General features: G+C 63.4%; 5 protein-coding genes across 5 annotated transcripts; 4 read left to right on the forward strand and 1 right to left on the reverse strand.

The window, feature by feature from the left end:
- The first annotated feature begins 31 nt into the window (after nucleotides 1-31).
- Nucleotides 32-6,476, forward strand: CHLRE_16g651923v5 (uncharacterized protein). Its single transcript, XM_043070812.1, has 16 exons — nucleotides 32-116; nucleotides 196-250; nucleotides 323-561; nucleotides 818-903; nucleotides 1,145-1,227; nucleotides 1,483-1,521; nucleotides 2,118-2,239; nucleotides 2,469-2,607; nucleotides 2,994-3,162; nucleotides 3,422-3,545; nucleotides 3,885-3,977; nucleotides 4,271-4,396; nucleotides 4,709-4,814; nucleotides 5,053-5,163; nucleotides 5,351-5,509; nucleotides 5,777-6,476. Exons 1-16 carry the CDS (start codon nucleotides 58-60, stop codon nucleotides 5,909-5,911), a joined length of 1,845 nt encoding a protein of 614 aa, XP_042915455.1. The 5' UTR covers nucleotides 32-57; the 3' UTR covers nucleotides 5,912-6,476.
- A 55-nt stretch (nucleotides 6,477-6,531) lies between these two features.
- CHLRE_16g651950v5 (uncharacterized protein) lies at nucleotides 6,532-12,803 on the forward strand. The gene is made up of 13 exons (XM_043070813.1): nucleotides 6,532-6,747; nucleotides 6,959-7,096; nucleotides 7,428-7,651; nucleotides 7,911-8,066; nucleotides 8,276-8,471; nucleotides 8,646-8,771; nucleotides 8,968-9,291; nucleotides 9,504-9,640; nucleotides 9,770-9,964; nucleotides 10,126-10,330; nucleotides 10,653-10,827; nucleotides 11,123-11,760; nucleotides 11,832-12,803. The coding sequence occupies exons 1-12, from the start codon at nucleotides 6,648-6,650 to the stop codon at nucleotides 11,226-11,228; spliced, it is 2,082 nt and encodes a 693-aa protein (XP_042915456.1). The 5' UTR covers nucleotides 6,532-6,647; the 3' UTR covers nucleotides 11,229-11,760; nucleotides 11,832-12,803.
- A 498-nt stretch (nucleotides 12,804-13,301) lies between these two features.
- Nucleotides 13,302-16,666, forward strand: CHLRE_16g652000v5 (uncharacterized protein). Its single transcript, XM_043070814.1, has 7 exons — nucleotides 13,302-13,704; nucleotides 14,110-14,155; nucleotides 14,287-14,366; nucleotides 14,653-14,914; nucleotides 14,971-14,981; nucleotides 15,112-15,200; nucleotides 15,496-16,666. The coding sequence occupies exons 1-7, from the start codon at nucleotides 13,582-13,584 to the stop codon at nucleotides 15,677-15,679; spliced, it is 795 nt and encodes a 264-aa protein (XP_042915457.1). The 5' UTR covers nucleotides 13,302-13,581; the 3' UTR covers nucleotides 15,680-16,666.
- A 19-nt stretch (nucleotides 16,667-16,685) lies between these two features.
- On the reverse strand, nucleotides 16,686-21,041 carry CHLRE_16g652050v5 (uncharacterized protein). The gene is made up of 11 exons (XM_043070815.1): nucleotides 20,812-21,041; nucleotides 20,452-20,597; nucleotides 19,869-19,983; nucleotides 19,496-19,641; nucleotides 19,126-19,191; nucleotides 18,801-19,024; nucleotides 18,195-18,333; nucleotides 17,889-17,970; nucleotides 17,604-17,682; nucleotides 17,307-17,434; nucleotides 16,686-17,001 (listed from the first exon to the last, which is right to left on the reverse strand). Exons 1-11 carry the CDS (start codon nucleotides 21,016-21,018, stop codon nucleotides 16,891-16,893), a joined length of 1,443 nt encoding a protein of 480 aa, XP_042915458.1. The 5' UTR covers nucleotides 21,019-21,041; the 3' UTR covers nucleotides 16,686-16,890.
- Nucleotides 21,042-21,141: 100 nt separating this feature from the next.
- CHLRE_16g652100v5 (uncharacterized protein) lies at nucleotides 21,142-26,334 on the forward strand. The gene is made up of 6 exons (XM_001698177.2): nucleotides 21,142-22,223; nucleotides 22,529-22,654; nucleotides 22,981-23,064; nucleotides 23,568-23,689; nucleotides 24,046-24,110; nucleotides 24,598-26,334. The coding sequence occupies exons 1-6, from the start codon at nucleotides 21,210-21,212 to the stop codon at nucleotides 24,717-24,719; spliced, it is 1,533 nt and encodes a 510-aa protein (XP_001698229.1). The 5' UTR covers nucleotides 21,142-21,209; the 3' UTR covers nucleotides 24,720-26,334.
- The last annotated feature ends 5 nt before the right edge of the window (nucleotides 26,335-26,339 follow it).

The following is a 26,339-nucleotide window of genomic DNA, read 5'->3' on the forward strand; positions in this document are numbered from 1 at the left end:
TAGTTGCGCATGTTTGCAAGTGACCTTCAGTAGTTATCTTCGTGATTAACAGACACGATGCGTCTCACAACAGGGCCCACTTCGGCCGCGAGCCACGCGCAGGCAGCAAAGACCAAGTAGGTTTTGCGCAGTAATGGAAGAAGTAGTCAACATGTTACAATAATACAAACTGCAACTCTTTTGGGACGCTTGTAGGGGTCTTCGCGGAGTCGCGCCTGCTCCACGCACAGTGGGCGCTCCGATCTTTTCTGTAAGGTTTCGCGGGGTTACTGCTAGAGTCACACACCATAATTGACTGGGTCACGTCGCAATTCGGTCGCAGGGTGTGGTCAGCGATTCGGTGCAAGCATCGACCTCGGCCCAGTCTTCGCAGCCTGCGTCGCGCGCCAGTGTCCGTGCCAGCGCTTCAAAGACCGCTTACCCTCCTTCTTCACGTGTGATTAACACGGAGGCACCGACGGACGTTGAATACGATGCAGTCATCGTGGGTGGTGGTATGGGTGGCTTGGCCACCGCGGCTCGCCTGGTGGCCAAGGGCGCCAAGGTGGTCGTGCTGGAGAAGTGAGTGGCTGACACGGGTGTATGGTGTTTGTGAGGGGCGGTGGGCTGGATGCGCGGGGGCGAGGGTTGCGAACTGTGTTGACACGCGGCGTGGCGACACACGTGCGACTCGACGGCCTCGTGAATGCGACAGCCGTGCATGCCGGAAGCGCGGTGCCATCTGTTGCGGTGCCTCAATCAATTCAATTGCATTAGCAACCGGCGCACAGCCCTGGAGTCGGCCCAGCGGTGCTGCCCCCTCTCTCCCCGCCTGCAGGTACCTGCTTCCTGGCGGCAGTGCGGCGCACTTCAAGCGGGAGGGCTACACCTTCGACGTGGGCAGCAGCATGATGTTCGGCATGGGTGGGTGGGGCGGTGGGGGGAGATGGGGGGAGGGGGGAAAGGGAAGTGGAGGGGATGATTGGGAGGGGGAGGGTAGCGCGGTGAAGAACGAGTGAGGTACAGGACCGCTGTCAGCACGGCAACGTGGTCACGGAAGGGGAATGGTGGGGGCGCAGGGCCCGAGGGGCCATCCAGCTGAGCGCGCTGCTGCTGTCCTCGCCTACACGCCTGCCACCCCCACCACCCCCACCACCACCATTAGGCACCGAGGGCACCACCAACCTCATCACCAAATGCCTGGAGTCCGTGGGCAAGAAAATCGAGACGGTGCCCGACCCCACCCAGGTGAGGGCGCACAGGGCGGGGTGGGAGGTGGGGGGGGGCAGTCAAGAGGGGGGGTTAGGCCTGCGGCGGAACCCGACTGGAGAAGGTTGGGACTTGGGACTACACGCCGTTGGACGGTGCGTGGCAGGTTTGTGGGCGCGCAGGCGTGGTGTGGCACATATGCGCAGGCAGCAGGCCGTGCTCCGGCTGTAAGCCCACACACCTACCTGATGCGTGCTGTGTGCTGTGTGCTGCGTGCTGTGCTGTTCGTTGCAGGTCGTGTACCACCTGCCCAAGTCGGAGCGCTTCCCCAAGGTGCGTGTTTGCGTGTTTGCGTGTTGCGGGCGCGGGGTGGTAGACATGGCGTGGAGGGTGGTGGACTTATGGAAACGTTCCTGACATACTTGTGGCCTTGTGGGGATGGGCGCACTCACTACATCCAAGAACGCTCGGCCAGAAGGTCTTCGATGGCCCAAGGACGTCGCATTCACAAATGCACTGCACAAGATGCACATGCGGTCTCGCCGGCTTGTTGGGGCAGCGACTGGGGCCGTCTGCCGGGCGCAGGGCCGGGCTAACCACCCGCCTGCGCTGCGGGCGTGGGCCCCGCCGTCAGTGGCGCTGCTAGCGGCCCGGGGTTTTCCTGGGCACACCCCTTCCGGCTTCATACGGAGACCGTCACAGCAAGCAACCTAGCCTCATAGTACCGCGGTGCCTGGTGCCCCGTCCCGCCGCGGCCTCCTTGCGCTCTGACAGTCATACTAACACCACATAAGCTAGAAAGCAGGAAGGAACTTGCAATGAATGGATGCGTAAAATGCTTGTAGCCCTCTGCTCGTCCCACTCTCACAATACTGGTACTTTGTCGCTCCCCACCGCACCCCACCTCCCTCCCTCCCCACCTCGCTCAGGGCCTGGAGGTGGCTGTGTGGCGCAAGTACGAGGAGTTCATTGACGAGCTGGCCGCCAAGTTCCCACACGAGCGCGAGGGCATCAAGAAGTTCTACGACGAGTGCTGGCGCATCTTCGACAGGTGCGTGCGTGGGTGCGCGCATGTGGAGATGACCGCGCGGTTCTGATTAATACCACAATACCCACATTCCGGCCACCTCCCCAACTCTCCACCCCCGCTCTAACCTCCCTCTCTCCACCCCACGGTCCTTGGTAGCCACGCGCCTGCTGTACCCATGAATCTGGCTACAACTCGTGGCTGCAACTTCTTCTGTCCTAATCATGAATGGCTAAACCCTCCCTCCCTGCAGCCTGAACGTGCTTGACCTCAAGTCTCTGGAGGAGCCGCGCTACCTGCTGGGCGAGTTCGCCAAGCAGCCGCTGGCCTGCCTCACGCTGGCGTCCTTCCTGCCCACCAACACAGGAGACGTGGCGCGCAAGCACATCAAGGTGTGCGTGTGCGCTTGTGTGGTTGTGTGCGTGTGTGGGGAAGAGTGCATCTATTGGACGTCATGCAAGCGCACTGACTGCCTAGCTCCGGGCATCTCCCGACCCACCAATCCACCCCAACCCCATGCCCTTCCGATCGCTGCCCACCAACCCCGACCACTGCCCACCAACCCCGACCACTGCTCACCGACCCCGACCACTGCTCACGCGCTACCGTTCCTTTCGGCACGCTGCCAGAACCCCTCGCGCCGTCTCCTTTCATGGACGCCTGTTCCGCCTTCAGTCTGCGACCACCCTGCGCCTCCCTTACTGTTCATGGCTACGCCTTAACTTGTAATGCAGCATTAATTATAAATATAACTCCCGCCCCACGCTTCCGCCCTCAGGACCCGGAGCTGCTCCGCTTCATCGACATCGAGTGCTTCATCTGGTCCACGGTGCCCGCCGACCTCACGCCCATGATCAACGCCGGCATGGTGTTCTGCGACCGCCACTTCGGAGGCATCAACTATCCGGTGGGCGGCGTGGGCCGCATCGGCGAGGAGCTGGCGGCAGGTGCGTGCGTGCGTGTGTGTGTGTGTGGGGGGGGTATGGCGAGGCGTGCATTGGGAACTACCTTGAGTGACGGGCAGAAGGCAGGGAAAGCGTGCACAAGGATCACGGTGCGGACCTGAAGCCGCCAGTACCATCCTGCAGGCGCCGCCGGCCTGACCTATTGCACCCACCCGCCCATCCAATCAACTACCCGGGACCCCGCCCCCTTCAGGCTTGTGCTTTACCCATTCCGTTCTCCATTAACGGCTACCCCTCACAGGCATTGAGGAGTACGGCGGCAAGATTGTGTACAAGGCCAACGTGAAGGAGATCCTGCTCAGTCCGCAGCCCGACGGCAGCCAGCGGGCCACCGGCGTCAGGCTGGCAGACGGCCGCGTGTTCAAGTGAGAGAGGGGCGGAAGGAACCATAGCCGTTCATGGAGAAGAGAGCACTAGAAGAGAGTGAATAAACTACAAGTGTGAAGTGCCGACGTCCAATGGGAACAGCGGTCACTGTACCCCCGGGCCCAGGTGGCCATCCATGGAAGGCGGAGTGACTCCCCGTGGGGAGGGGAGGGGCCGTGCGGAGTGTGGGTGTCCAATGAGTATAAGCGAAGAGTCCCGGCACCGCGTGTGTGTGAGAAGATGGGAATCTGGGACCGGGGGTTGAGTTGCCTGCTTGCACCTTCCCATCCGCACTGCTGCACCCCTGCCCACACCCCACACCCCACCACCTCCTACAGGGGCAAGACCGTCATCTCCAACGCGACCCGCTGGGACACGTTCGAGGGCCTCATCGGCAAGGACAAGCTGCCCGAGAGCGAGCAGCTGTTCAGGTGGGGGTGGGGTGCGGTGTCGGGGGCGTGGGAGCAGCTGTTCAGCTGGACGGCATGGGCTGCTAGCTGGCTGACTCGGTGGCTGAGTGAATGGGTGGGCGGGGTCACACGTCCGGGGAGCACACTGGGTATCCACATGAACTTGTACGCTCCAGCTCGACTGGCCGGAGGCGTGGGGAATCCGCCGCCTCCATACTTCGCCCCGCCCTGCCGCTCCTGCCATCGCTCCGCCCCATCCCTATCTACACGAGGCCCACCCTTCTCCCTGCTGCCCCCTTTCCCCCCCTTCGCAGGAAGCGCTTCAAGAAGTCCCCCTCCTTCTTCTCCATCCACATGGGTGTCAAGGCACAGGTGCTGGAGGGCGAGAAGGACTGCCACCACATCGTGCTGGAGGACTGGGCCAAGATGGAGAAGGCGCGGTAAGTCAGTCGGGGCAGCGCGGGGGATCAGGCGTGTGGCTCTGCGGCGGGGCGGGGCAAGGGCGGGCAGCGGGGGTGGGACAGGTCAGGGACAGGGCGGGGCGGGGCGGGGGGTATGTGGACTGGAGGTGGCGCGGGAGCACGGCGCTGGGGGACTTGAAGCGGAGCGGTCGAGACGAGGCCGAGGCCGAAACAAGTTCCATCTGCGTCATCCTGGCTCCCTACTAGTCCCCTCTCCCTCCCTCGACCTAACGCCGGGGCCCCCTCACACACACACACACACACACACACACACACGCCCCCACGTGACAGCGGAGTGCTGTTCGTGTCGCTGCCCACGGTGCTGGACCCCTCGCTGGCGCCGCCCGGCAACCACATCGTGCACGCCTTCGTGCCCGACTGGATCGAGGACTGGCAGGTGCGCGCGTGCGGACGTGTGTGCATGCCCGTGTTGGCGCGGGGGGGGGGGCGTGTGTGTGGGCGGTGGGGAGGCGCCGGAGGGAGGGAGGGGGGCCAACCGTGCACGGAAGACATCAGTCGGCAGGGGGGCTGCGTGCTATTTCTGGGGTTACGTCCTCCACGTCCATGCCCTGAACCCCTACATCGTCGCAAAAGCATCGTCAACACCCTCGCCTCCTGCTGCTCCCCGTGTGCAGGGGCTGTCAGTTGAGGAGTACGAGGCGAAGAAGGAGGCGGTGGCGGACGACATCTGCCGCCGCCTGGACGCCATCCTGCCAGGCCTGTCATCCAACATCACCTTCCGCGAGGTGTGTGTGTGTGTGTGTGTGTGTGTGGGCCAGGGGGGCAGGGGGACGTGACGGGCACTTAGGGGCAAAGCCCACTTATGCCGATAACTCTTCCCTCCTCTCCCTCCCGACTCCTGCCCTCCCTCTTTCTCATCCTCTCCCTCCTCTCCCTCCTCTCCTTCCTCGCCCTCCACCTCCATCCCCCCAGGTGGGCACGCCACGCACGCACCGGCGCTTCCTGAACCGCGAGGACGGCACGTACGGCCCCATCCCCTCGCGCCGGCCGCTGGGCATGCTGTCCATGCCCTTCAACACCACCGACATCCCCGGCCTCTACTGCGTGGGAGACTCGGCCTTCCCCGGCCAGGTGCGTTGGCGTGCGGGGCCTGGCGTGCTGCATCGCGTGCCGTGGGGCTGCGGGTGCATGCGCCCGAGCATTGAGTTGGCTGTTCGCTGTTTTGTCCTGGCGACTACCGACACGCTCGCCTCGCCACCCCTTTTGCTGCTCCCAACGCGCAACTCCCTCACCCCTCACCTACCAAAACCCATCATCTCCCCGCATCACCTGCAAACCCCTTCACCTACCAACGCCCATCATCTCCCCGCATCACCTGCAAACCCCTTCACTTGGTAGGGCGTGAACGCGGTGGTGTTCTCGGGCTTTGGCTGCGCGCACCGCGTGCTCACGGACCTGGGCCGGGAGCCCGCCTGGCCCGTCATCGACAAGGCGTTTGGTGCACTGCTGCGCACCGTGCGCAACGCGTCGTAGGGAGGCCGTAGGCAGGACGTAGGAATAGGGAAGGGAGGCTGGGATTGGGAGGCAGGGATTGGGAGGTAGGCATTGGGCTTGGGGTACAGGAGGGTACAGGAAGGGTACAGGAAGACTTAGGAGGTAGGAACAATGGAAGGGAGGTGGCAGGCAGGCAGGCAGGCCGGTGATGGCAGGACGTTGGCGTGCCGCCCTCGGCTGCACGCATGTGTATGTGTGTGCGTGTTTCAGCGCCTAGGACGGGCACATGCATATGGCGGGTGGGCGCTGCAATGTGAGCTAATGAGCTACAGCACGCGTGATAATGAGCAGGGGCGGCCTTGACATATGAGAACAGGTGGGCCCGGGAGCTCTGACGACGTTGGGGAGGCATGCCAGCGAGGCGAAGGCGGTCTGTGTGCACGCCATTATAGCAATGGAAGGGCGCAAAGTCGGGAAAAACATCTGGCATGCCAGTTTTGACGTGTGTTGGCATGTTCGGAAAGAAAAAAGGCCCACGCGCAGTGAGGTGAATGGATGTCGGGGGAGCGGTGAGAAGGCGCGAAGCTTGTAATTCCGGAATGAGTGCTGGATCCTGCAAGGGCCCGCGGGTCCAAAAGCCTCGCCCATCCGCCTTCCCTGTTTATCGCGCTTGTCTCTCTAACACTCGGCACGTCGTGACCAACAAAGTGTCAAACTCCTGTTTAGCAGACAGGACACAAAGGGCGCGAGACCCTGTTGACGGTGTCGTGAAGAAATGGCGGGAGTCAACCTGAAGGGCGGCAGCTCGGGCGGCCCTGCTCTGGCGCCGCTGCTGCTCGTCGTGCTGCTGGCCTCATGCGGCGCTGCGCTCGCAGGTGAGCGGCGGGATTGGGCGAGGGCAGGCGACGACGTCAATACGCGGCGTGTGGGCCGCCGCCGGCCGGCAATGGCGCCGCCGATAGTGTTTACGCTCGCCAGCCGCATTCGCTCCTTGCATTATTGCAGACCCGCTCTTTGCCCTGTCAGACATCTGAGACCCTGCCTCTGATTGAACTCCGCCTGCTGTTTGTGCGCCGCCGTGCGCAGCTCGCGACCTGCTGCAGTCGGCGCCCGCCTCCGGCGCCTCCGCCACCGCCTCCGCGCAAGCCGCGGCCATTGCGAGCGCGCTGAGCGGCGGCAACAGCAACGCGGTCGCGCAGGCGATTGCGAAGGCGGCGGCATCATGTGAGTGCTGCAAAGGATGTGTGTGTAAGGGGGGTGGGGGTGGATTGGCGTGTGCAAGGGGCGAGTGTGGGCGTGTGTGGCAGTGCGTGGGGGGCAAGCCGCATGACGGCCATTGCTGGGTGCGGGCCGCCGGTAGCGTTACTGACAACCCCGACCAGCGTCGCTGAACAACCTTGCTTCGGAGGGGACTCCGGAGTGTTAGGGGGTTGGGGGTGGATGCTGACGACGTTGCTGACCCGTTGCTGACCACCCCGGCCAGCGTCCCTGAACAATGTCGGTTCGGAGTGGACTCAGGATTACCCCGCCCCAATCCTGCATCGCTCTCGCGCAGCGCCCGCCGCCGCGGGAACGGCGCTGGCCCAGGCCCTGGCCCAGGCTACTGCCAGTGCCAGTGGCGGCGGCAGCGCCAGCGCTGGCAGCAGTGCCGGCGCCAGTGCCGGCGGCGGCCGCGGCAACACCTCCGCGGTCGCCTCGGCCCTGGCTCAGGCGGTGGCGCAGGGCGGCAGCTCCGCAGCCAACGCCGTCGCCAGCGCTGTGGCGCAGTCCGTGGCGCAGGTGAATGTGACACAGCGTGTGTGTCTTGGAAAACAGGCAGAAGGCAAGGAAGGCACCGGGGCCGTGCGTGCGGTGTAGGTCGAGGTGTGGGCGTACGTGTGCATGCACGTGCTTTGCGCCCTTATCTACCTGCACGTGCGCCAGCCCGCGCTGACAGCTGCACACGCACACGCACGCATCCGGCCCCGCCGGCCCATTACTGCGTTCCTCACATCACCCCTTACACGCACGCTCCACACTCCACCTACCGCCACGGCAGGGCAACACCACCAGTGCCGCCACCGCCATCGCGGCGGGCGCGTCCGCCGGCGGCGCCGCCGCAAACGCCACCGCTACTGCCGTCGCTCAGGCGGTGTCGTCGGGCGGCGCTACTGCCAGCTCCGCAGCTCAGGCCATAGCACAGGCCTACTCCCAGGTGAGGACTCACCAGTGTATCTATTGAGCGCGCCTTCGCACCGACGCCTTCCCGCTGTGCAAAGCTTATTACGTATCGCATTTAGCAGAGTCCCGTCTCCCTACCGTGTCTATCACCGGATGACCTTCACGCACCACACCGTGTTTTTCCCTGGCTCCTCTCTGGGCCGCCGCCGCAACCCGCCCCACCACCATCCCACCCGCACGCAGGGCAACGGCACCGCCGTGGCGAGTGTGCTGGCCCAGGCTCTGTCACGTGCCGAGGCCGGCGGCAACTCCTCCGCCGCCGCCTCGGCTCTTGCGCAGGCGGCGGCGGCGGGCGGCAGCGAGGCGGCGGCGTTCGCGCAGGCCGCCGCCAGCGCCGTCGCATCGGGCGGCTGTGGGGCTCTGGACCAGTCATTGGCACGTGAGTGGATGGTCCTGTGTTGTCCATATGGATGTGCAAGCCATGGCGTTATTGTGAAGTGTGATGTACTGATGTGTTACGCCAGAAGTACCGTATGTAGAATTGTGGATGTGCGTTGTACCACGTCGCCACGCTGAATCCTTCTTGCGCCCACCCTCGGTTGCTCGCTCACAGAGGCACAGGCGACCGCCGCCGCAGAGGGCAGCGGCAACGCAGCCGCCTTTGCGCAGGCCTATGCCCAGGTCCTGGCCAAGTGTCCCAACATCACCACGCCCTCGCCCGTGCCCACCGCTGGCCGCCGTGAGTTGATTGGGCCGCGTGATGAGAAGTCGAGATCATGTGATGGCCCTTCTTGTAATGCCATTGCAAGCGCACTGGTGTCAGGTCCTGTTCCTTTTCCATCTGTTGTTCCTGGTGCTACGTAAGGCTGAGCAGGAGCTCTTCGCCACGTTGCTAAAGAGCTGCGCTCCCCGGCCCCTCCTTATGCCTGCTGCAGCTTCAAGTGTGTCGCCATCACCATCGCCGTCCCCATCTCCCAGCCCCTCTCCTTCGCCTTCCCCGTCTCCCCGCCCCTCTCCTTCGCCTTCGCCGTCTCCTCGCCCCTCTCCTTCGCCCAGCCCCTCCCCTTCACCAAGCCCCTCCCCGAAGCCGGCCCCCAGCGGCCCAGCCTCCGCCTCCGCCTCTGCCTTTGCGCAGGCTGTAGCTTCCGGCAACAGCAACGCCGCTGCTACAGCCCTGGCGCAGGCGTCGGCACAGGCGGCCGGCGGCGGCAGTGGCGCCAACGCCATCGCTCAGGCCTTAGCTCAGTCGTCTGCCAGCGGTGGGTCCTCTCTCCATTGCTGCTGGGAGCGCCTGGCTGCTTGTTGGCGCTAGCAATTACGGTATGGGCAGACATATGCGTCACACGCCGACTCTGGCCGCTTGGTGCATGTGCTGCAACCACAGCCCAATGATCCTACGTCAACTGATGACAGTATGAAGCATATGACAGCAATTCACCTCTGTCTTAACCGATCCCGTGTGTCTGCGCAGCCCCGGGCGCCACTGCAAACGCCATCGCTCAGGCCCTGGCCCAGGCCCAGGCCTCGGGTAACGCCAACGCGGTCGCCTCGGCCCTGGCACAGGCGGTGGCGCAGGGCGGCAGCTCCGCAGCAAACGCCGTTGCGCAGGTGTGTGCGGCGGCGCCTGCTTTCTTCCCTTGCTGACCTCTCTCCTGTTGCGCTTTTGGTGGGAATGTAACAACGGTCTGTGGAGTCCAGTGAGAGAAGCACTGATCGACACTTTGTTGCGCTACACAGGGCGTGGCGCAGGCCCTGGGCGCAGGACAGGCCTCCGCCGCCGCAAACGTCCTGGCGGCCGCCACTGGCGGCGCCGGCGGCGGCAACAGCACTGCGTCCGCCGCCGCCGCGTCGTCCGCCATCGCGCAGGGTCTGGGCGGCGGCGGCTCACAGGCCACGGCCACTGTGCAGGCGGTGGTGGAGGCGTACGGCTCGGTACGGGGCTGGTCTGGTCGTGTGCGAAATTACCGTATGGGTTCGGCTGGATGGTTCTTATATTGGGCTGCGGACCACGTGCAGTAGCCCACATGCCTCACCCGTCCAATGCATGACTGCCGTTCATCCACTGCCACCGCTGCTCACACATATGCCCACAGGCCAGCAACCCCGGCGCTGTGGCGGGCGCCACCGCTCAGGCCCTGGCGCAGGCGCAGGCGGCGGGCCCGGCGCAGGCGCAGGCAGCGGGTCGTGCCGTGGCTGCGGCGCTCACCGGCGGCGACAAGAGCAGTGCGACCGCGGTGTCGGCGGCCCTGGCCAACGCCACCAGCGGCGGCTGCGGCGGCGTGTCGCAGGTGCTGGCAGGTGAGGAGGGTGCCGGGGCAGGGCGTGTCTGTGTTCATGTCTGTGTGTGCGTTGCGTGTCTTGAGTGCCGTGTCACCTGCGCGGCCGTTGGTGTCGTTGTAGGTCTTGGCGTGTTCATGTCGGCAGTCCCATGTCGGTTTTTGAAATAGCCAACGGCAGTGGCCGTGCGTGGGGTGGCTGCACGTGTCACAGCACACGCCACAGCACACGTGTCCCCTCCCCGCCCCCTGCTGAAGCTGGTGAGCACCAGGAATGGACTCGTGCACCCAGTGCTCATTCGCTACCCTCGCTCCGTACGTCTCTTCCCACACAAATCCCGCAGAGGCCAAGGCCTCCGCGGCCGCCTCCGGCAAGTCCTCCGCTCTGGCCCAGGCGGTGGCGGCCTCCAGCCTGCGCTGCCTGTATCCCGAGTGCAGCCCCTTCTTCACGCCCGTGGACTGCTGCGGGGCCGGCAACGGCGCCAGCATCAGCGCCGGGAAGTGCGGCTGCGTGGGCGGGTGAGTGCCTGTGTGTGTGTGTGGGGGGGGGTGACCTGGAGACACAGGACACGGCGTCGGGCTGGGCTCCTTGGGAGTGTGTCGTTGAGGATCTGCGCCGTATGGGATTGAGCGATCTCAAGGTCGTGTAATTTGCAAGTCTTCCCCCGCGCCCCTCCCCACTGCCCCAGTTCCCTTCCCTTCCTACTGCCCCGCTACTACCCCGCTACTGCTCCCTTCTGTCCCACCACGCACTGTCCCCACAACCATTTCCTCAGCTAATCATGCCTGATACCCCCACAACCACCGCCGCCAGGAGCTTCTGCCGCTACAGCCTGGTGCGCGCCTCGCCGCCCACCTGGCAGTCCACCTTCGGCGGCCTCCCGGGGCAGGACACCATCTGCGTGTGCGCCGCGGCCTAGGCGGCTGCTGGCGGCTGGCCACTGCTGCTACTGCTGCTACTGCTGCTGGCGAGCTAGCGGAAGAGTGGCAGCAAGCCTGCGGCATAGTGTGGGCTTGGGAACAGCACGGCACGCACCAGCGCATAGCAGTAAGCCCACACTATCCACATCTTTTGTAGTTTTGGGGGAATTGACAGGCATGGTAGACGGCGCCCCGTTGTGTTACTACCCTATGCTACCCTAGGCTCGTGATGCGGCGCAGGGTAGCAAAGCACAGGCATGGTCTGACAAGCATGAAGCTTGGTGCACGCATTCGTGAGGACGACCGCGGAACGTGCGAGCCATGCAAGCATGAAGCGTGCTCGGTCCGTTGAGACTGATGCGGCATTGCAGCTGTTTCCATGTCCCAGGCATCCTGCGGGCGACAAGGCCGGACTGTGCAGGCTATTGAGGCCAGTTGCTGTTGAGGCTAGGACATTTGTAAAGCACAACGATGTAAAGTTGAGGATCTGCCGTAGTACTCCTCTTGTGCTACTACCTTGACCGTACTCAGGTGCGGTTCCGGGCCCAAGCCCGACTGGCGGGCCCGCTGTCAAGGTTAGTTGCCAACCGTCGCCGACACAGGTGCATGCTGGTAGCAGAAAACGCCGTAAAAGGACTTGATAGCGAGTTTGCTCTGGGCACCGGTACGGTATGTGGGACTTGCGCGCCGTCAGGCCTTCCTTTCACAATACTGGCGGCTCGACACGGCTCGACACAGTGACACAACGTCGAATGTTGGGATGTCGCACGTCGGCACGTCGCAAAGCGCGGCGGTCTCAGCTCGGCCGTCAGGGTTACTGGGGGGGTCAGGGGGTCGGCAAGGTGCGAGGCCGCCCCAAGGACCCCACAGTCCTCACCCCAGACTTCTCGCCCCTGTGTTCCCACGTAATAAACACCACATTTGGGAGCTATTACAAGGCTTTCTGGGCTGGCCAGGGTACAGGGGCCAGGTGGGTGCGGGGGGGGATTAGGGGGGGGATTAAGGGGGGTCGGTGAGGTTAGGGGCCAAAACACTGACGTAGGGCAACCTGACCATGCCCAGCAACTTACAAGCTGCTACATTCTTGCATTCAGCGGAGTGCATTGATAGCAAATTGTTCAAGCACATCGGTAATTGGTCCTGCCAGTGCTTGATGATGTATGGGTCGGGTGCGTGTGGCAGGGACAAACCCTTGTCAAACAACTTGCACGCTGCTATAATCTCACATTCAGCGGAGTATAATGGTATTATATTGGTCATTTGATCCTGCCAGTGCTTGGCGATGGGTCGGGTGTTGCTGGGAGGGATGCGTGGATGACCTGTATGCTGCACCGCAACCGGCTGTTCTTTGGTGCGTGGAGGAAGAATAGCAGGGAGAAGATACGATAGTACATCACCTGCGGATGTGCATGTTTGTAGATGTCTGGCATGATGGTAAATGTTCCAGCTGAGCAGTCCAGTGTAGCGGGTGGAGTGCTGCGCGCGACTGTGTCCTGGTGCTGGTACGTGCGTTGTTAGTGACTGCACGTCGACGCCTGGAGTGGCGGAGGCCGCGGTTTCGAAGCCTTCCAGCAGCCGTAGATTGGGTCCCGTGTCGACAACCCGGCCTGTACCGTACGCAAGACCTACGCATTCCGTAAACACCAGTGTAGGTGTCATGCTAGGCACCACAGCGTTTCCTTCCTGCACCAGCACGACCGCGACGCATTGGGGCGCACCAGCCGACCAGCGGGACTCCGGCCCAAGGAGAAGGAGGGTTGTGGAGGGCAGCGCAAGCACCCTGCGCTGCGGCCAAGGCTGCGGCCTGGCGTAAGGGCGCTAACCGCCGAGTGCGGTAAAACGCGCGCGCTTTTGCAGTATGCGCTGCTGACGCTTCATACAATCAAGCACACGACCAGAGAGAAAGCACCGCAACTTTCTCCGCGGCACCTGGTCATTGAGTGCTGACAGGCGCAGGAGCCCAGTCAGCGTGGTAAAAGCTGTCTGTCCACCTTGTCTTCGAGAGCTCGCGCTCTCTGGTCTGAATGTATACGAAATCATGCCAGGTATTTATACTTGTTGTCGGCGACCGTCGTTACCGTCCTTGCTTTTACTCAGTGGTTGGCTCCGACACTAGACTGTCTCTTGCATTTTTGCACTCACATTAGCTAAACTGATAGACGGCATCAAAAGGTATTGCTTGCAAACATTGAGGGCCTCAATAACCTCGGCATGGATGGATTTACGGTGGAATTGCGACCCGGCCGCTTAAAAGCTGTGCGTTGATGCAGTGGCATTCATATAGCAATAACCAGCTCGCATAACAACCCACGAGCCCAGCCAGGACCACTCAAAGAAGGACTACAAGCAGCCATGTCGTTCGCGTGCAAGCAGCACACCGTCGCCCTGCGCCCGGCGCGGGCCGCTGTTGTTGTGCCTTGCCCCCGCCACGTCACGGCTCGATTCGGTCAAAGCTCAAGCGAGTTTGAGCCCAAGGTGCGACGGGTTCGTCGCGCGCGCGCTCGCGGGGCAGCATTGGGCTGCTTAGGGCCGCGACTGGAGGTTGTGCGGTCCTAGCAAAGGGGAGGGCAGGCGGGCCTCTGCCGTGACGCGACAGTTGACAGAAGGTTGCTGCTTGGCACTGAGGTATAAACTGGTCGCTGGCCTTGGCGGTCGGGCCTCGGGCAGGGCCGTTGCCAGCGTTTGCCAGCGCTGCCGCCAGCACTGCCGCGCGCTTCCCGGCACTACTCCGGTCGTGGGCTTGCTCACCCGCAAAGCCAAGCCTTTCGAGAACGTGCTCAGCTGAACATATCTTGTGACTGACAGTACATTTGCGGCGCCGGGCCTGTGCTATCTCATTGCCGACTGAACTCGAAATTCCGTCGCGCCCACACCGCGCAGTGTAACGACGTGCCTCTGGCGACCGAGATGGACGATGCCCAGAACGGTGAGAAACCTTCTCAATTGATTATTTTAGCGGGCTGTGTGACTGGTCCCACCTGGAACTCTGGGCTCTTGTACCGGCATGCCGCGTACGTCCTCAGCGTGCCCCCGCCCCCGCCCCCTTCATACCTACAGCTCGTCTGGAGGCTATGGCCAAGGAGGCCTACCGCCGCGCCCAAGACGTCCTCAAAGGCAACAGCCAAAACTTCGCGCAGGTGGGTTCCGCCCCGCCAACCTTCCGCTTGAACTCCTGTTTGTTGGAGCCGCCCTCCCCATCCCTTCCCCTGCCTGCCTCAAGCAAGTTACGTGCACGCCCCGGTTCCCGGTTCCCTTCTCACCACACACCGTCCCTGCACTGTATACAGCCCCTGCCAGCAACAACGCCGCCCATCTTTCTCTCCCTCCTCCATTGCCTCACCAACACCAACTCCAACCCCCTTTCCTTCCTTCCCCGTGCCCTTCCCCTTCCCCCCTCCCCCCTCCCCCTCTCCTGTTCCCCAGGCCCAGCCCACCACGCTCCAGTCGCTGTACGACCTGGCTCGCACCAGCCTGACCTCCGTCGACAGCGCCTCCCCCAGCCCCGCCTACGAGCTGCTGCTGGCGGCCGAGGGCGAGGCGGCGGACAAGAGCGCAGCCTCCGGCGCCGACGCCGACGCACCGCCCGCCGCCCCAGGCGGCCGCTTCGGCCCCCGCGTGTTCGCCTTCAACCTGGAGGAGGAGGTGGCCATGGCCGAGTCAGAGGAGGACCCCGCCGCAGCTGCTGGTGAGTGTTCAGGTTGACAGGTGGGCGCGGGGGAGGACGGACTTGATTGTAGACAGGGATGCGGTCCGTAGGTGCTGTGGGGTGTTGCGGATATCGTTGTGCAGCATCGGCACACACACACACGCGCACATCCCCACACTCTCCACTTCTAAGCTCTCACACCGCGCCCCGCACTCACGCCGCACGCCACCCTGCAGCCAAGCTGGAGGGCCTGCTGGCGGCGCGGGCTGCCCGCCTGGCGTAGATCGCAGCCGCCTCCGCCGCCCGCCGCATCAGCCCCAACAGGGTGCGTAATTACACGAGTGAACATTTGCGCTCAGTGGGGCATGCTATTACTGCTGGCTGCTGTAGCAACCTGATGGAACGTTTTGGGCGGGTGACCGCAAGGATACAGGCGCTTGACGCTTTTACAGGCCTCACGGCCCCACCCCCGCCCCCGCCACGGGGCGCCGCGCCGCGCCCTTCAACCCGCCTCGACCCGCCCTGGCGCCTCCATGTGTACGCGCGTGCCCCTCAGCCAATCACGGTGGCGTGTGCAATCCTAAACTCCCCTTCCCTTCACCGATCTCTCCCCTTCACAGAACCCGCCACGCTCCAGTCGCTGTACGATCTGTCGGCGGCCGTGGACAGCGCCTCTGCCGGTGGCCACCGCGCCGACGACGCTCATCGCGGCAGCCACCATCACCAGCAGCACGGCCAGAGCGGCAGCAGCTACGTGAAGATATTTATTGCATTGATTGTCTGGCGACAGTGCGTGGGAAGTAAGAACGTAAAAGGATTCATCGTGATAGTAAAAGGGCGTGATACGTACACGTTCAGGCATACACAACCAAGTGCCTCGAGGAGGGAGCACTGGATTCGTGCGGCGACGAGGCTTTTACAAGACAAGCACAAGCATACGCACACACATGTGGCGGTTTCTTTTTCTACATGGATTTTGACGCAATGTGCACATAAGTACAGGGTTACGCATGGAAAGGGTGCCAGAGCAGGGTGTATGTGTGTGTGGTCAAGTGTGTGGTTGGTACGAACACCTGGAACACCCACACACCCCGCGTACTGGCCAGTAGTTGTCATAACAGCGGTATGCTGATCCAGCATGAGAAGCATCCGCATCACCAATAAACGCACCTGACGGCTGAGCAGCTAGCTAGCTTGCTGCTACAGCCCACGGCCACATTATTTGCACGCCCACGCCATCTTATCTGCCGCTTGCTACTGCCATTCGATGGCAGCCGGCATATGATTGATGGTGTGGCCCATTCGGTATGTTAACACACACGCTATCAACACGTTATGCATGCGCTGGTATATCAGCGCTTTTTTAAAGGAATGCTTATTGGGAAAGTTGCTGAGCAACTACTATTGCCCGCGGTAGGGTGTAACCTAGCACTTGCTGTCCCGGAGACTGACGTGATGTGGGTTGGGCGGCTGGCAACGGCTAGCCCGCCCCACGAATCGTTGGGGTTGTTTGATTGCGGACTCAGAGCATAGAAGGAGTATGATGGGTTCGTGATGACACACCGTGTTTTGCTATTGACAACATGGCTGGGCGGCACGAGCCAAGTGTGACACGTAAGCACATTGTGGGCAGGTACACCGGAAGATTCCGCAGTCTGCCATTGCGCACCGTTGCAAGACCATTCTGCAGAAACTGGAATAACCGGGAGGGCCCCCCTCCGCCGCTCGATGTGACCGCAATGGCTTCCGCCCCTACCCCTTCCCATATATGACACGTAAGCCACATTGTAGCCGACATCCCACCCGTCCATGATGAATCGAAGCTAAGCACGTTGAGACCAGCATAAAAGCCCCATCGTACGCATCAACGTTGCTAAGCTATGAGCACAAGGGTCCAACCCAGAACAGTCCGTACAGGACCAGGTGATAAGGCACAGCCGGCCTGAGGACGGGCGACACGCACCATCCACATGGTCCTACGACAAAACCAAAACCAGCTACTGCCAGCACTGCTGCTACTGCTGCAGGCGACCGCAGTCGTATGCGGTGTGGTCGAGGAAATGTCCGGGCTGAAAGGCGGCCTTGACAAAGGCGTTGCGCACCGCCACCACCGGGGCCAGCGGGATCTGCACGGGGTGCATATGGAAGGGAGTGGAGGGGCAGGAAGGTGTGCGGGCGGGACATGGTTAGGTGCAGGTTGGCGAAGGTGTGCAGGTGGGTGCCGCACACACAGGTTGCATGCGCATGAGAAGCACGAACGTGAGCGGAGCACGATGGCACGCACGGGCTGCGTCGAGGACATATAAGTAATGGAAACCCCGTCCCGGTGTCCTGCTGCCACCGCACTCCCGGGGCTCAGCCCAAAAAGCAACGGAACGATTGCTCGCACCAAACCCACGGATTGCAGTCCATACCCCATGTCCACGCGCACCTGCAGCGCCTGCCCCATCAGGTTGGAGCGCACGGTCAGCGGCAGGCAGCGCCGCGAGCGCTCCGCCTCATACGCCCGCAGCGCCGCCGCCACCGCGCCTGCCGCTGGCGGCGCCGCCGCCGCTTGCCCTGTGGGTTGTTGCAGTGTCGGCCGGTAGGACCCCGCTGAGTCGAGGTCAGGTAGGGATGTACACTTGACGGGGGTCGAGGTTGGAGGCAGAAACTCAGACATGCGCGGGGCTTTGAACGTCACACGTCGCCGCCTACGCGCAGCCACGCACACGCACGCTGCACTCACCGCGCTGCCCCGCCGCCGCCGCCAGCTGCCCCAGGCTGCGGCCCAGCACAACCGCATCCTCCAGCGCCACACAGCCACCCTGCAGGAACACACACGCAAGTGAGCGGACCTGGTCGTGCGAGCCACTTCCTTGTGTTTAAACCCTACTCAAACACAATGCCGGAGTTAGACATGCCTGCAGGCAGCACTAGACCTGTTGCTCTACATTGTCATGGCCGCACTGAGCACTATCATGCGTACATGAGTGACTCGGCAGTCAGGAGCTCTACGGCGTCTTGCTCGCACCTGACCCAGGTTGGGTGTCATGGGGTGTGCCGCATCGCCCGCCAGTGTCACCACGCCCCGACCGAACGCGCCCGCCGTCCACCTGTTGTGCCCAGTTGTGCCACATCACACACCGCACATGCCGGGCTTATAAACGGGGTGGTTTGCGTAGTAAAGCGTGCGTGGCTGATTCCCTTGCTCTCTTCAACACAGCGGTGATGCGAGCTTATCGGTACGGGCAGCGGCTAACTATGGACAAGCTCTGTCGTTGCCTTTTGCGACAATACGCACGTTTCTCACTCCACACACCCCGCCCCTGCTCCACACCGGTCGGAGATGCGGCTCCACGTGATGTCCTCGGGCGGTGTGCGACGAATGCACTCCTCCACACTCCAGGCCCAGCCCTTCACCGCCGCCAACGCGACCGCCTGCCGCGCCTCAGGCGTAGCCGGCGGCGCCTCCGCAGCTGTGTACGGCGGCAAAGCACATACCGTATGGTGGGTACGCATAAAAGCATCTTGGGATTTAAGCATAGTTGTGCCTTGCATTCGCTCACGCTGCCCAAACCACCCGTGCAAGGGGCCGCCTGCCCATAAGCCCGCCCCGTTGTCCTACACAACCTGCCCCTCATTGCCCCGCTCATCGCCTTCTTTCTACCGGTTTGCGGGATGGTTTGCTGGGAAACTGGGAACTCGGTGCATTTCGGGATGGGACTAATGTCGCGTGCCACTCCGTTGTCAAGCATCGGCCACGCTCTCCTCCTCGCTCTATTGCATTGGGTTTGGTTTAGTTTGGGCTGGTATCTACAAGCCCCTCCTGGCCCTGCGTTGACCCGCTGCGCCCCAGCCCCAGCCCCAGCCCCAGGCCCCGTTGCCACACGCTGGTTCTGGGTCCTGTTTAGTTGGCATTGGAGTAAACCACAAAGGCGCTCACCGGCCTCGTCTGCGTTGAAGCAAGTGTACCAGTAGTAGGAGCTGGGAGACAAAGGGTACAGACCCGCGCGTGTGCCCGCGCCCCAGATCTGACGGATGGTGTTAAGCGGCAGACCCGGCCCGCCCGCGGGGGTAGAGGTGGATGGGGAAGAGGGCGAGGAGGGGGAGGAGGAGGCGGGCGAGGGGAACTCGGCGACGCCTCTGAGTGCCACATAGCCACCATAGCTGCGTGCATGCAAAGTGAAAAGAGAAGAATCGGGGCAGGGTAGTTAGGCATGACGTGTGGTTCAACACCAGCACCTGCTCTGTGCCTGCACCTCACTCACTTGGCGGCTGGCAGCTGCAGGTGCCTGGCCACTGCCGAGCGCACGCCGTCCGCGCCCACCAGGCAGCTGCATGGCAAAGGCAGGTGCGGGGCGGGGGGCAGGGCGGAGGGGGGACGCGTGTTTAGGAGTGTTAGGCGAGCGGGTTGGGTCCGCACGACAGGTGCGCGGCCAGCAGCTCTCGTCACATGCGCACGGCTGGGTTCAGGAGCCGCAGGACCCCATACCCAGGAGGATTGTGGATCGGGTCTCTCCCTAACCCAGACGCGATGCACCCCCACGCCAAGTCCCCGCATGACCACTTGTTGCTGAGCCCCAAAGCTGGGAGCCCCCTGCCCCCGCTCCCGCCCACTCCCGCGCCTAGCCCACGCACCTGCCCCGTACTGTTCGCCCATCAGCGAGGCGCACCGTTACGCCTCCGCCGCCGCCGCCGGTGCTTGCTGCCCCCTGCTCCCCCAGCACCTCTTCCACGCCCGTGTCAAAACACACCACGTCCGGCGGCAGTCGGTCGTACAGAGCCTGTACGTCACAAGTACGGTACGCGACACGTGCCAGGAAAGAAAGCATTATGCTGGCTGGCTTAATGCCTTCAAATGCCTAGCATAACCAGGGCTTAGCAGCCCCGCTCCCTCGCCTCTCCGGTGACCATAACGTACACCACACCGCTTCCGACCGCTTCAAGTGCAGCTTTGCGCACATTGGCTTTGGTTCCCGTTACCCCCAACACGCACGTTGGGCCCTCTTACCTGCAGCAGCGCCGCCCGCCGCACGCCGCGGAACTCCAGGCCGGTGGGCCCCACATCGCACTCAGCGAAGTCAAAGCCCCGCAGCACCTCGCCCTGGGCCGAGCACAGCTCTACCCTGTGTGTGTGTGCGTGTGTGTGTGTGTGTGTGTGTGTGTGTGTGTGTGTGTGTGTGTGTGTGTGTGTGTGTGTGTGTGTACGGTACGTGTGGGCGTGTGGGCATGATGGAGCCAAGGGTGGCTACCGGAGCCAGCACCTTCCAATTACAGCACACTACAGCGCGTTATGTGCGGGCTGTGGAGTCCAAGGGGCTTGCGGCATACACGTGCGCCGCCGCTGTGGCGCCGCCCATGTGAGCAGCGCCAAGGCCTATGCTTTCGCTGGCCCGGTCGTCTGCTTCATCACAGCGCTCCAGGTCCGCATCCCTCCAATGCCCACCACACGCCCATCACTACGGCTTGGGTTCATGGCTTCCGGGCTGAACTACCCACCTCATGCCCACCGCAGCACCGTGACATGCCCGCGACTACGGTAGCCCCCCGCCCACCCAACCTCCCGCCCCCCCCCCGCTCTGCCTGCCGCCCACCTGTTGAGCAGCAGGTGTCCCGGCCGCAGCGCCTCCGCCGCCCCCAGCTCCTCCAGCGCCCGCCAGGCGTTGGACCACAGCCCAATGGCCGCCCCCTCCTGCCGCAGCCCCGGGCCCCGCTCGTACACCCGCACCGGCACGCCGACCTGTCCCGCGGGTGTGTGTCGACACGTGTGGAATGCGCACGGGGCCACGGGCCGTTCAGTTGGCAGTCACTTTGAATGACGGCCAGATGGGGATGGAGGGACTGGTAGCAGTGTCAGGTGGGGGGCGCTGGGAAGGCACCGGTGGAGCAGCCTCGGGACGGGCAGTCGGGCACCACACACGTACCCGGGTACCACACAACCGCCGTAGGCGCACCTTGTGCAGCGCCACGGCGACCGCTAAGCCAGCAATGCCCGCCCCCGCGACGAGGACGGGCTCTCCCCAAGGTGAATTAGACGATGCGTCTGCGCTCGCGACTGTGCTTGCGCGCCTGCGATGTACTCGCGCGCGAAGGCAAGTTGCGGAGTGGCCGGTCGCCCGGCCACGCGAGTGTACCAATGTGTGCTGATGACGTACGAGCATTGTTTGTTTTAGTCGCGGTGTGCAGGGAGGGCGCGGGTGAAGACCTTCCATTCGCCATGCTGAATCAAGCCTTGCTCACCTCCTAGCCCACTCGCCAGTTGCAACTTGCCAGTGGCTCACTAGGCCCACATCGACCTAGGTACTGTTTTGCTTCATTCATCTGCGGTGACTTGAGTCTAGTTAATAGAATCATGTCGCCGGCTGACCATAAGCCGCTGGAGCTGGTGCCGGCCCTAGAATCGCTACAGGTTAATGATAAGGATGATGACGAGGCGGCGCAGGCCGGGGGGCTCAGCAAGTCACAGCTGAAGCGGCTAAAGCAGAAGGCCAAGAAGGCCGCTGAGGGTGGGCAGCCAGCGGAGGGTGATAATGCCGAGTCGGAGCCGGCGAATGGCGCAGCCGCTGCGGCTCCAGCGGGCACGGAGGACCAGGAGGGCGACGACTCTGGTGACGATGACGAGCCGGGCGCTGAGGGCGGGGCCGGTGGCGAGGGCAAGAAGAAGAAGAAAAAGAAGAAAAAGACCGCGGCGCAGAAGGCGGCAGCTGCGGCTGCTGCTGGTGGTTCTGCCGGTGCGCCCTCCGCGACTGGCACATCGGCGGCGATGCCCGCGCTCAAACCGGGCGAGAAGCTTACGCAGACCGACCCGCCCAGCGTGCCGGTTCGGCTGCTGTACCCCGAGGGCAAGTACCCGGAGGGCGAGTGGCAGAGCTACAAGGACGACAACCTGTGGCGGGAAACCAGCGCGGAGAAGCGCGAGCTGGAGCGACTGAACTGGGACATGCTCAACGACGTGCGCCGGGCTGCGGAGGTGCACCGCGAGGTTCGCAAGTACATGAAGACCATCATCAAGCCGGGCATCAAGCTCTTTGACATGTGCGAGGAGCTGGAGAGCCGTGTGCGCACGCTCATCGAGGCCAACGGCCTCGACGCCGGCATCGCCTTCCCCACCGGCTGCTCGCTCAACTACGTCGCCGCGCACTGGACGCCCAACGCGGGCGACAAGACGGTGCTCACGTACGATGACGTGATGAAGCTGGACTTCGGCATCCACGTTGGCGGCCGCATCATTGACTCAGCGTTTACGGTGCACTTCAACCCCAAATACGACCCGCTGGTTGCGGCGGTCAAGGCCGCCACGAACGCCGGCATCAAGGCTGCGGGCATTGACGTGCGGCTGTGCGACGTGGGCGAGGCGGTGCAGGAGGTGAGGGTGGGGCTGTGGGGGAGGGGGGGGCTAAAGGTGCGGGCTGGAGGTGCGGGGGATGGAGGCGGGGTGCGGAACGTATTGGTGCGGTAACGAGGTGGGGTGGGGTGGCTGAGGCGAGGGCTTAGTTCAGTTGTCGGTGCCAGCTGGCGACAAGATTCTGGGGATTGGCTTGGGCCGTCAGCACCATTTGGCTGGGTCAGGCACATCCACGCACACATACGCACAAACACAAACACGCCCATCTACACACACACGCGCGCGTTCGTGCACCTACGCATTACACGAACCTGCCCGCCACGCAGGTGATGGAGTCGTACGAGGTGGAGCTGGACGGGCGCACGCACCAGGTCAAGTGCATCCGCAACCTCAACGGCCACTCCATCGGCCCCTACCAGATCCACGCCGGCAAGAGCGTGCCCATCGTGCGGGTGCGTCCGGTGGGGGGAAGGAACGGGCGGGGAGGAGCGGGTGGGGTGGAAGGGGATGGGAGGGTGGGGGAGAGGGTGGAAGGGAGGGAGAGCGGGGGACATGTGGTGCACGGATGATGGGGGTTTGGAAGGGAAGGGACGGGAAGGAGATGGGCGGTGCTCGGCATGGTGGGTGGGTGGATGGGTGGGCGGAGGTTAGGGTTATGCACCGTACAACGGACCCCTGAACGCACCTGATAAGTGTGACCCGCATCGCCACCCTTCGCCCACTGCCGCATCACCACTCACCCCCTATCCCACACGCATGGCTCCTGCCACACCCCCAGGGCGGCGAGGCGACCAAGATGGAGGAGGGCGAGTTCTTCGCCATTGAGACCTTCGGCACCACCGGCAAGGGATACGTGCGCGAGGTGGGCAGGCCGGGGTGTGCTGGTCGGGGTGTGCGGCTAGGCGGCCACGTGGCAAGGTGGCCGGGGCCCCGGCGATGAGGAAGAGGACGGCGCAGGCAGGGACACACCACCATCACACACCCTGCCTCCTTCCCCGCCTCCTCGCTGTGCCGTGTCGACATCACCTCATGCCAGCAACCCCCCACCCCTATTAGCTATTAGGGCAGCGAGCGTCCGTAGAATGCGACTAGTCGCGCGTAGTAGTGTCGCCGTGCCGCCGCGAACTTAGGTCGTGTCAGGCTATGCAGCAGCTTTATATCAAACGGGAACACTACTTCGGAGGGTCTACGCGCTGGAGCTGGAGCTGGAGCTCGAGCTGGAGCCAGGAGCTGGTCGACATCGTCGGTAACGCTTCATGTTCTGCAAGATGGTCTACCGTCTACCACTTCCTTAACTAATCATGAATGTAGCCCCCTCCTTCCCTCCCGCCTCCCTCTCCCTCTCCCTCGCTCCCCCCCCCCCAGGACCTGGAGTGCAGCCACTACATGAAGAACTTCGACGTGGGGCACGTGCCGCTGCGCCTGCCGCGCGCCAAGCAGCTGCTGGCCACCATTGAGAAGAACTTCGGAACACTGGCCTTCTGCAGGTGTGTGTGGGAGGGGGCGGGGGGCCGGGGCGTTTGGACGAGGGGGCGGTGTGTGCGGGGCTGGGTGGGGTTGAGGGTTGTAGATTCCAGCCCAAACTAAACCGAACCCAATGCAATAGATGGGCGATAGGAGCTGGGTGCGGGGCATGCGGCAGAGGTGGGGGACGGCAGGAACTGGGTTATTGACTGTGGTATGGCTGCAGCATGCCTCCTCACCCAATCTCGCAATCGCCTTCAATGGAATTCGCAATCATCGCCACGACCCCCTCCTTCCCCCTCCCCCGTCGCGTCTACGCTGCAACTGTACCTGTCTACGACTTCACTTCTTAATTAATCATGAATGTAACCCCCCTCAGGCGCTACCTGGACCGGCTGGGTGAGGACAAGTACCTCATGGCGCTCAAGAACCTGTGCGACGCGGGTGAGAGGGAGGGACGGAAGAGGAGGGGCGGGGGCAGAGGGGCGGGTCTGGGGGGCAGAAGGGGAGGCAGGGGTGGTGGGAGCAGCGGGGCACGGGGGACAGAGGGGCAAGGGCTGGAATGGAGGTGGGGATTATAGGGACAGGGGCAGGAGCGGGGGCAGGGGCAGGAGCGGGGGCAGGGGCACGAAGGCAGAGGCAACGGCCGGGCACGGATGCCGTGGGGTGGGCTGTGGCAGGCGTGAAGCAAGCGGGGCAGGGCAGGGGTTCAGCGCGGCAGCGGCCGGGACCTGGTGGGAGAGGGCAGCGGAGTGAGCGGCTGCGGGCAACTGGCCAGGTGGGCGGGCTCGGCTTGGGGCATGGGGACACGACAGGTGCAGCATATAGTTGTGAGCAGTCGTAACAAAGATCAGGACTACCGCACCCCGCACCTCAGAGCTCACGCCTCACCTCGCCGTGTTGTGTCGTGCCGCTGTGCGTTTGTGTGCAGGTGTGGTGGACCCCTACCCGCCGCTGTGCGACGCCAAGGGCTGCTACACGGCCCAGTTTGAGCACACCATCTACCTCCACCCCACTCGCAAGGAGGTGCTCTCCCGCGGCGACGACTTCTGAGCAGCAGCTGCCGGTGCCGGCGCGGGGAGGGGCTGTGGGGAGGGGCAGTGGCGGCGCGGCCGTGGAGCACACGGTGGAGGCGGCGACGGCGGCGGCGGCTGTAGCGGTGGTAGCTACAGCCGCTTGAGGATCAGGAGGAGGAGGAGGCTACAGGCGCTGCAGCGGCGTAGCGGGCATGGATCAGGTTGGGGTCAGGGCGCCCCGGGCTTTGGCAGCGTCTGGCTACGTGTCAGCCTGCGGTTGTGGCCCAGGCACGGCAGGTTCAGGAGCAGCAGGGCCGGGGGCACAGCCGCACAGCGGCGGCCGTGGCCCATGGGCCGTGAGACGCGCCAGCACCTGACGCGGCGAGGGCGAGGGCGCGGAGTGCGGACCGATGTGGGTGCCCAGGACATTGGTCTATGTTGGCAAGTATTGTTGTTGGGACCGCACTGTTGAGGCGGGGCAGGATGATGGTGACCGGATAGCTTTGGGTGGCCGAGGGCACTAAGGTGTGTGTACCGGTATGTGCGGCTGGCACGTTACATAGGATGTGTTTTATGGGTGCCTGGAACACCTGGCGAGCGGGGTGAGGAGGACCCCCGGTTTTGACTCTAGCGCCATACGTCCTGACTGACTGACACGAGGTTTGGTGCTCCCTGGTTTGACAACGGTAGGTAGGCACTAGGCAGGCAGGCAGGCGGGCACATACACGCATCACACACACGCGGCACCGGCCGGGTCCGGCTGTAGCTCTGGACGCAGGAGGACGCGGGGGCAGTGCAGGGCACGTCCGGACCAGACAGATTGATGGCAGGGGCACGGCCGGCCAGGCAATTAGATGAGGGATGTCGAGGGGTATTTACGCAGTACTGGTTACCCCATACTGAAACGGGAAGTTTTTACGGGGCGTAGCTTGGGTAGACTGCGCCAGAGGTGGGGTCGCAACGTTGCGATTAGCCGATATTACAGGCGGCTGGCTGGGCAGAAAGACTAGGCTGGCTGTAGTATGCAGTGTGCATATACAAGGCTGCCAGGTTTGGTGGTTGGACCGCCGGGGCGGAGGTGTGCGGGCACTGACAGCCGTTCGCTACTGCGAGCTGTTCCTTGTGCGGTCTCCAGAGGCCAACGGGGAGCAGTTGTGTGTTAGGCTGTTAGCATGCTCTGGTGGTTGTGGTTGGTGGCTGTTGGCTCAAAGATTAGGGCTTCTGGGGTAGACCAGCTGCGCTAAGGACCGATCGACCGGTGCCTGTGGGCAGAGTCGTCGTGGCGAGTGTGTCCTGGTGTGTCAAACTACCAACACCTGGTGAGCAAATGTGGTACCACACGCCAGTCGCAGTGTAATCTGCGTGGCAATATATCTGCGTGGCAATATATTTGGAGCTTTTAGGGGCGTGGGACATCAGCTGCGCTGGATATGCGGCAGGAGTGGAGGAGGGGGGCCAACCGCTGGGAGAGGGTCCGAGCGCCGAAGGTGCAAGGCGGCAACTCCAAACGTTGATGCGGGCATGTCGATGCCGGCGATGCGCACCTCGTGGACGGCGCGTTCTTCTGTTGATACTTTTGTGATAGTTGCCGACTTAGTATTGCGTGGAAATTGCGGAGATTGGTGCGCCGGGGAGTGAAAACGACAGAAATGCTGCC

This window comes from Chlamydomonas reinhardtii, chromosome 16 (assembly GCF_000002595.2).
Source record: "Chlamydomonas reinhardtii strain CC-503 cw92 mt+ chromosome 16, whole genome shotgun sequence".
In the NCBI taxonomy this organism is placed as follows: Eukaryota; Viridiplantae; Chlorophyta; class Chlorophyceae; order Chlamydomonadales; family Chlamydomonadaceae; genus Chlamydomonas; species Chlamydomonas reinhardtii.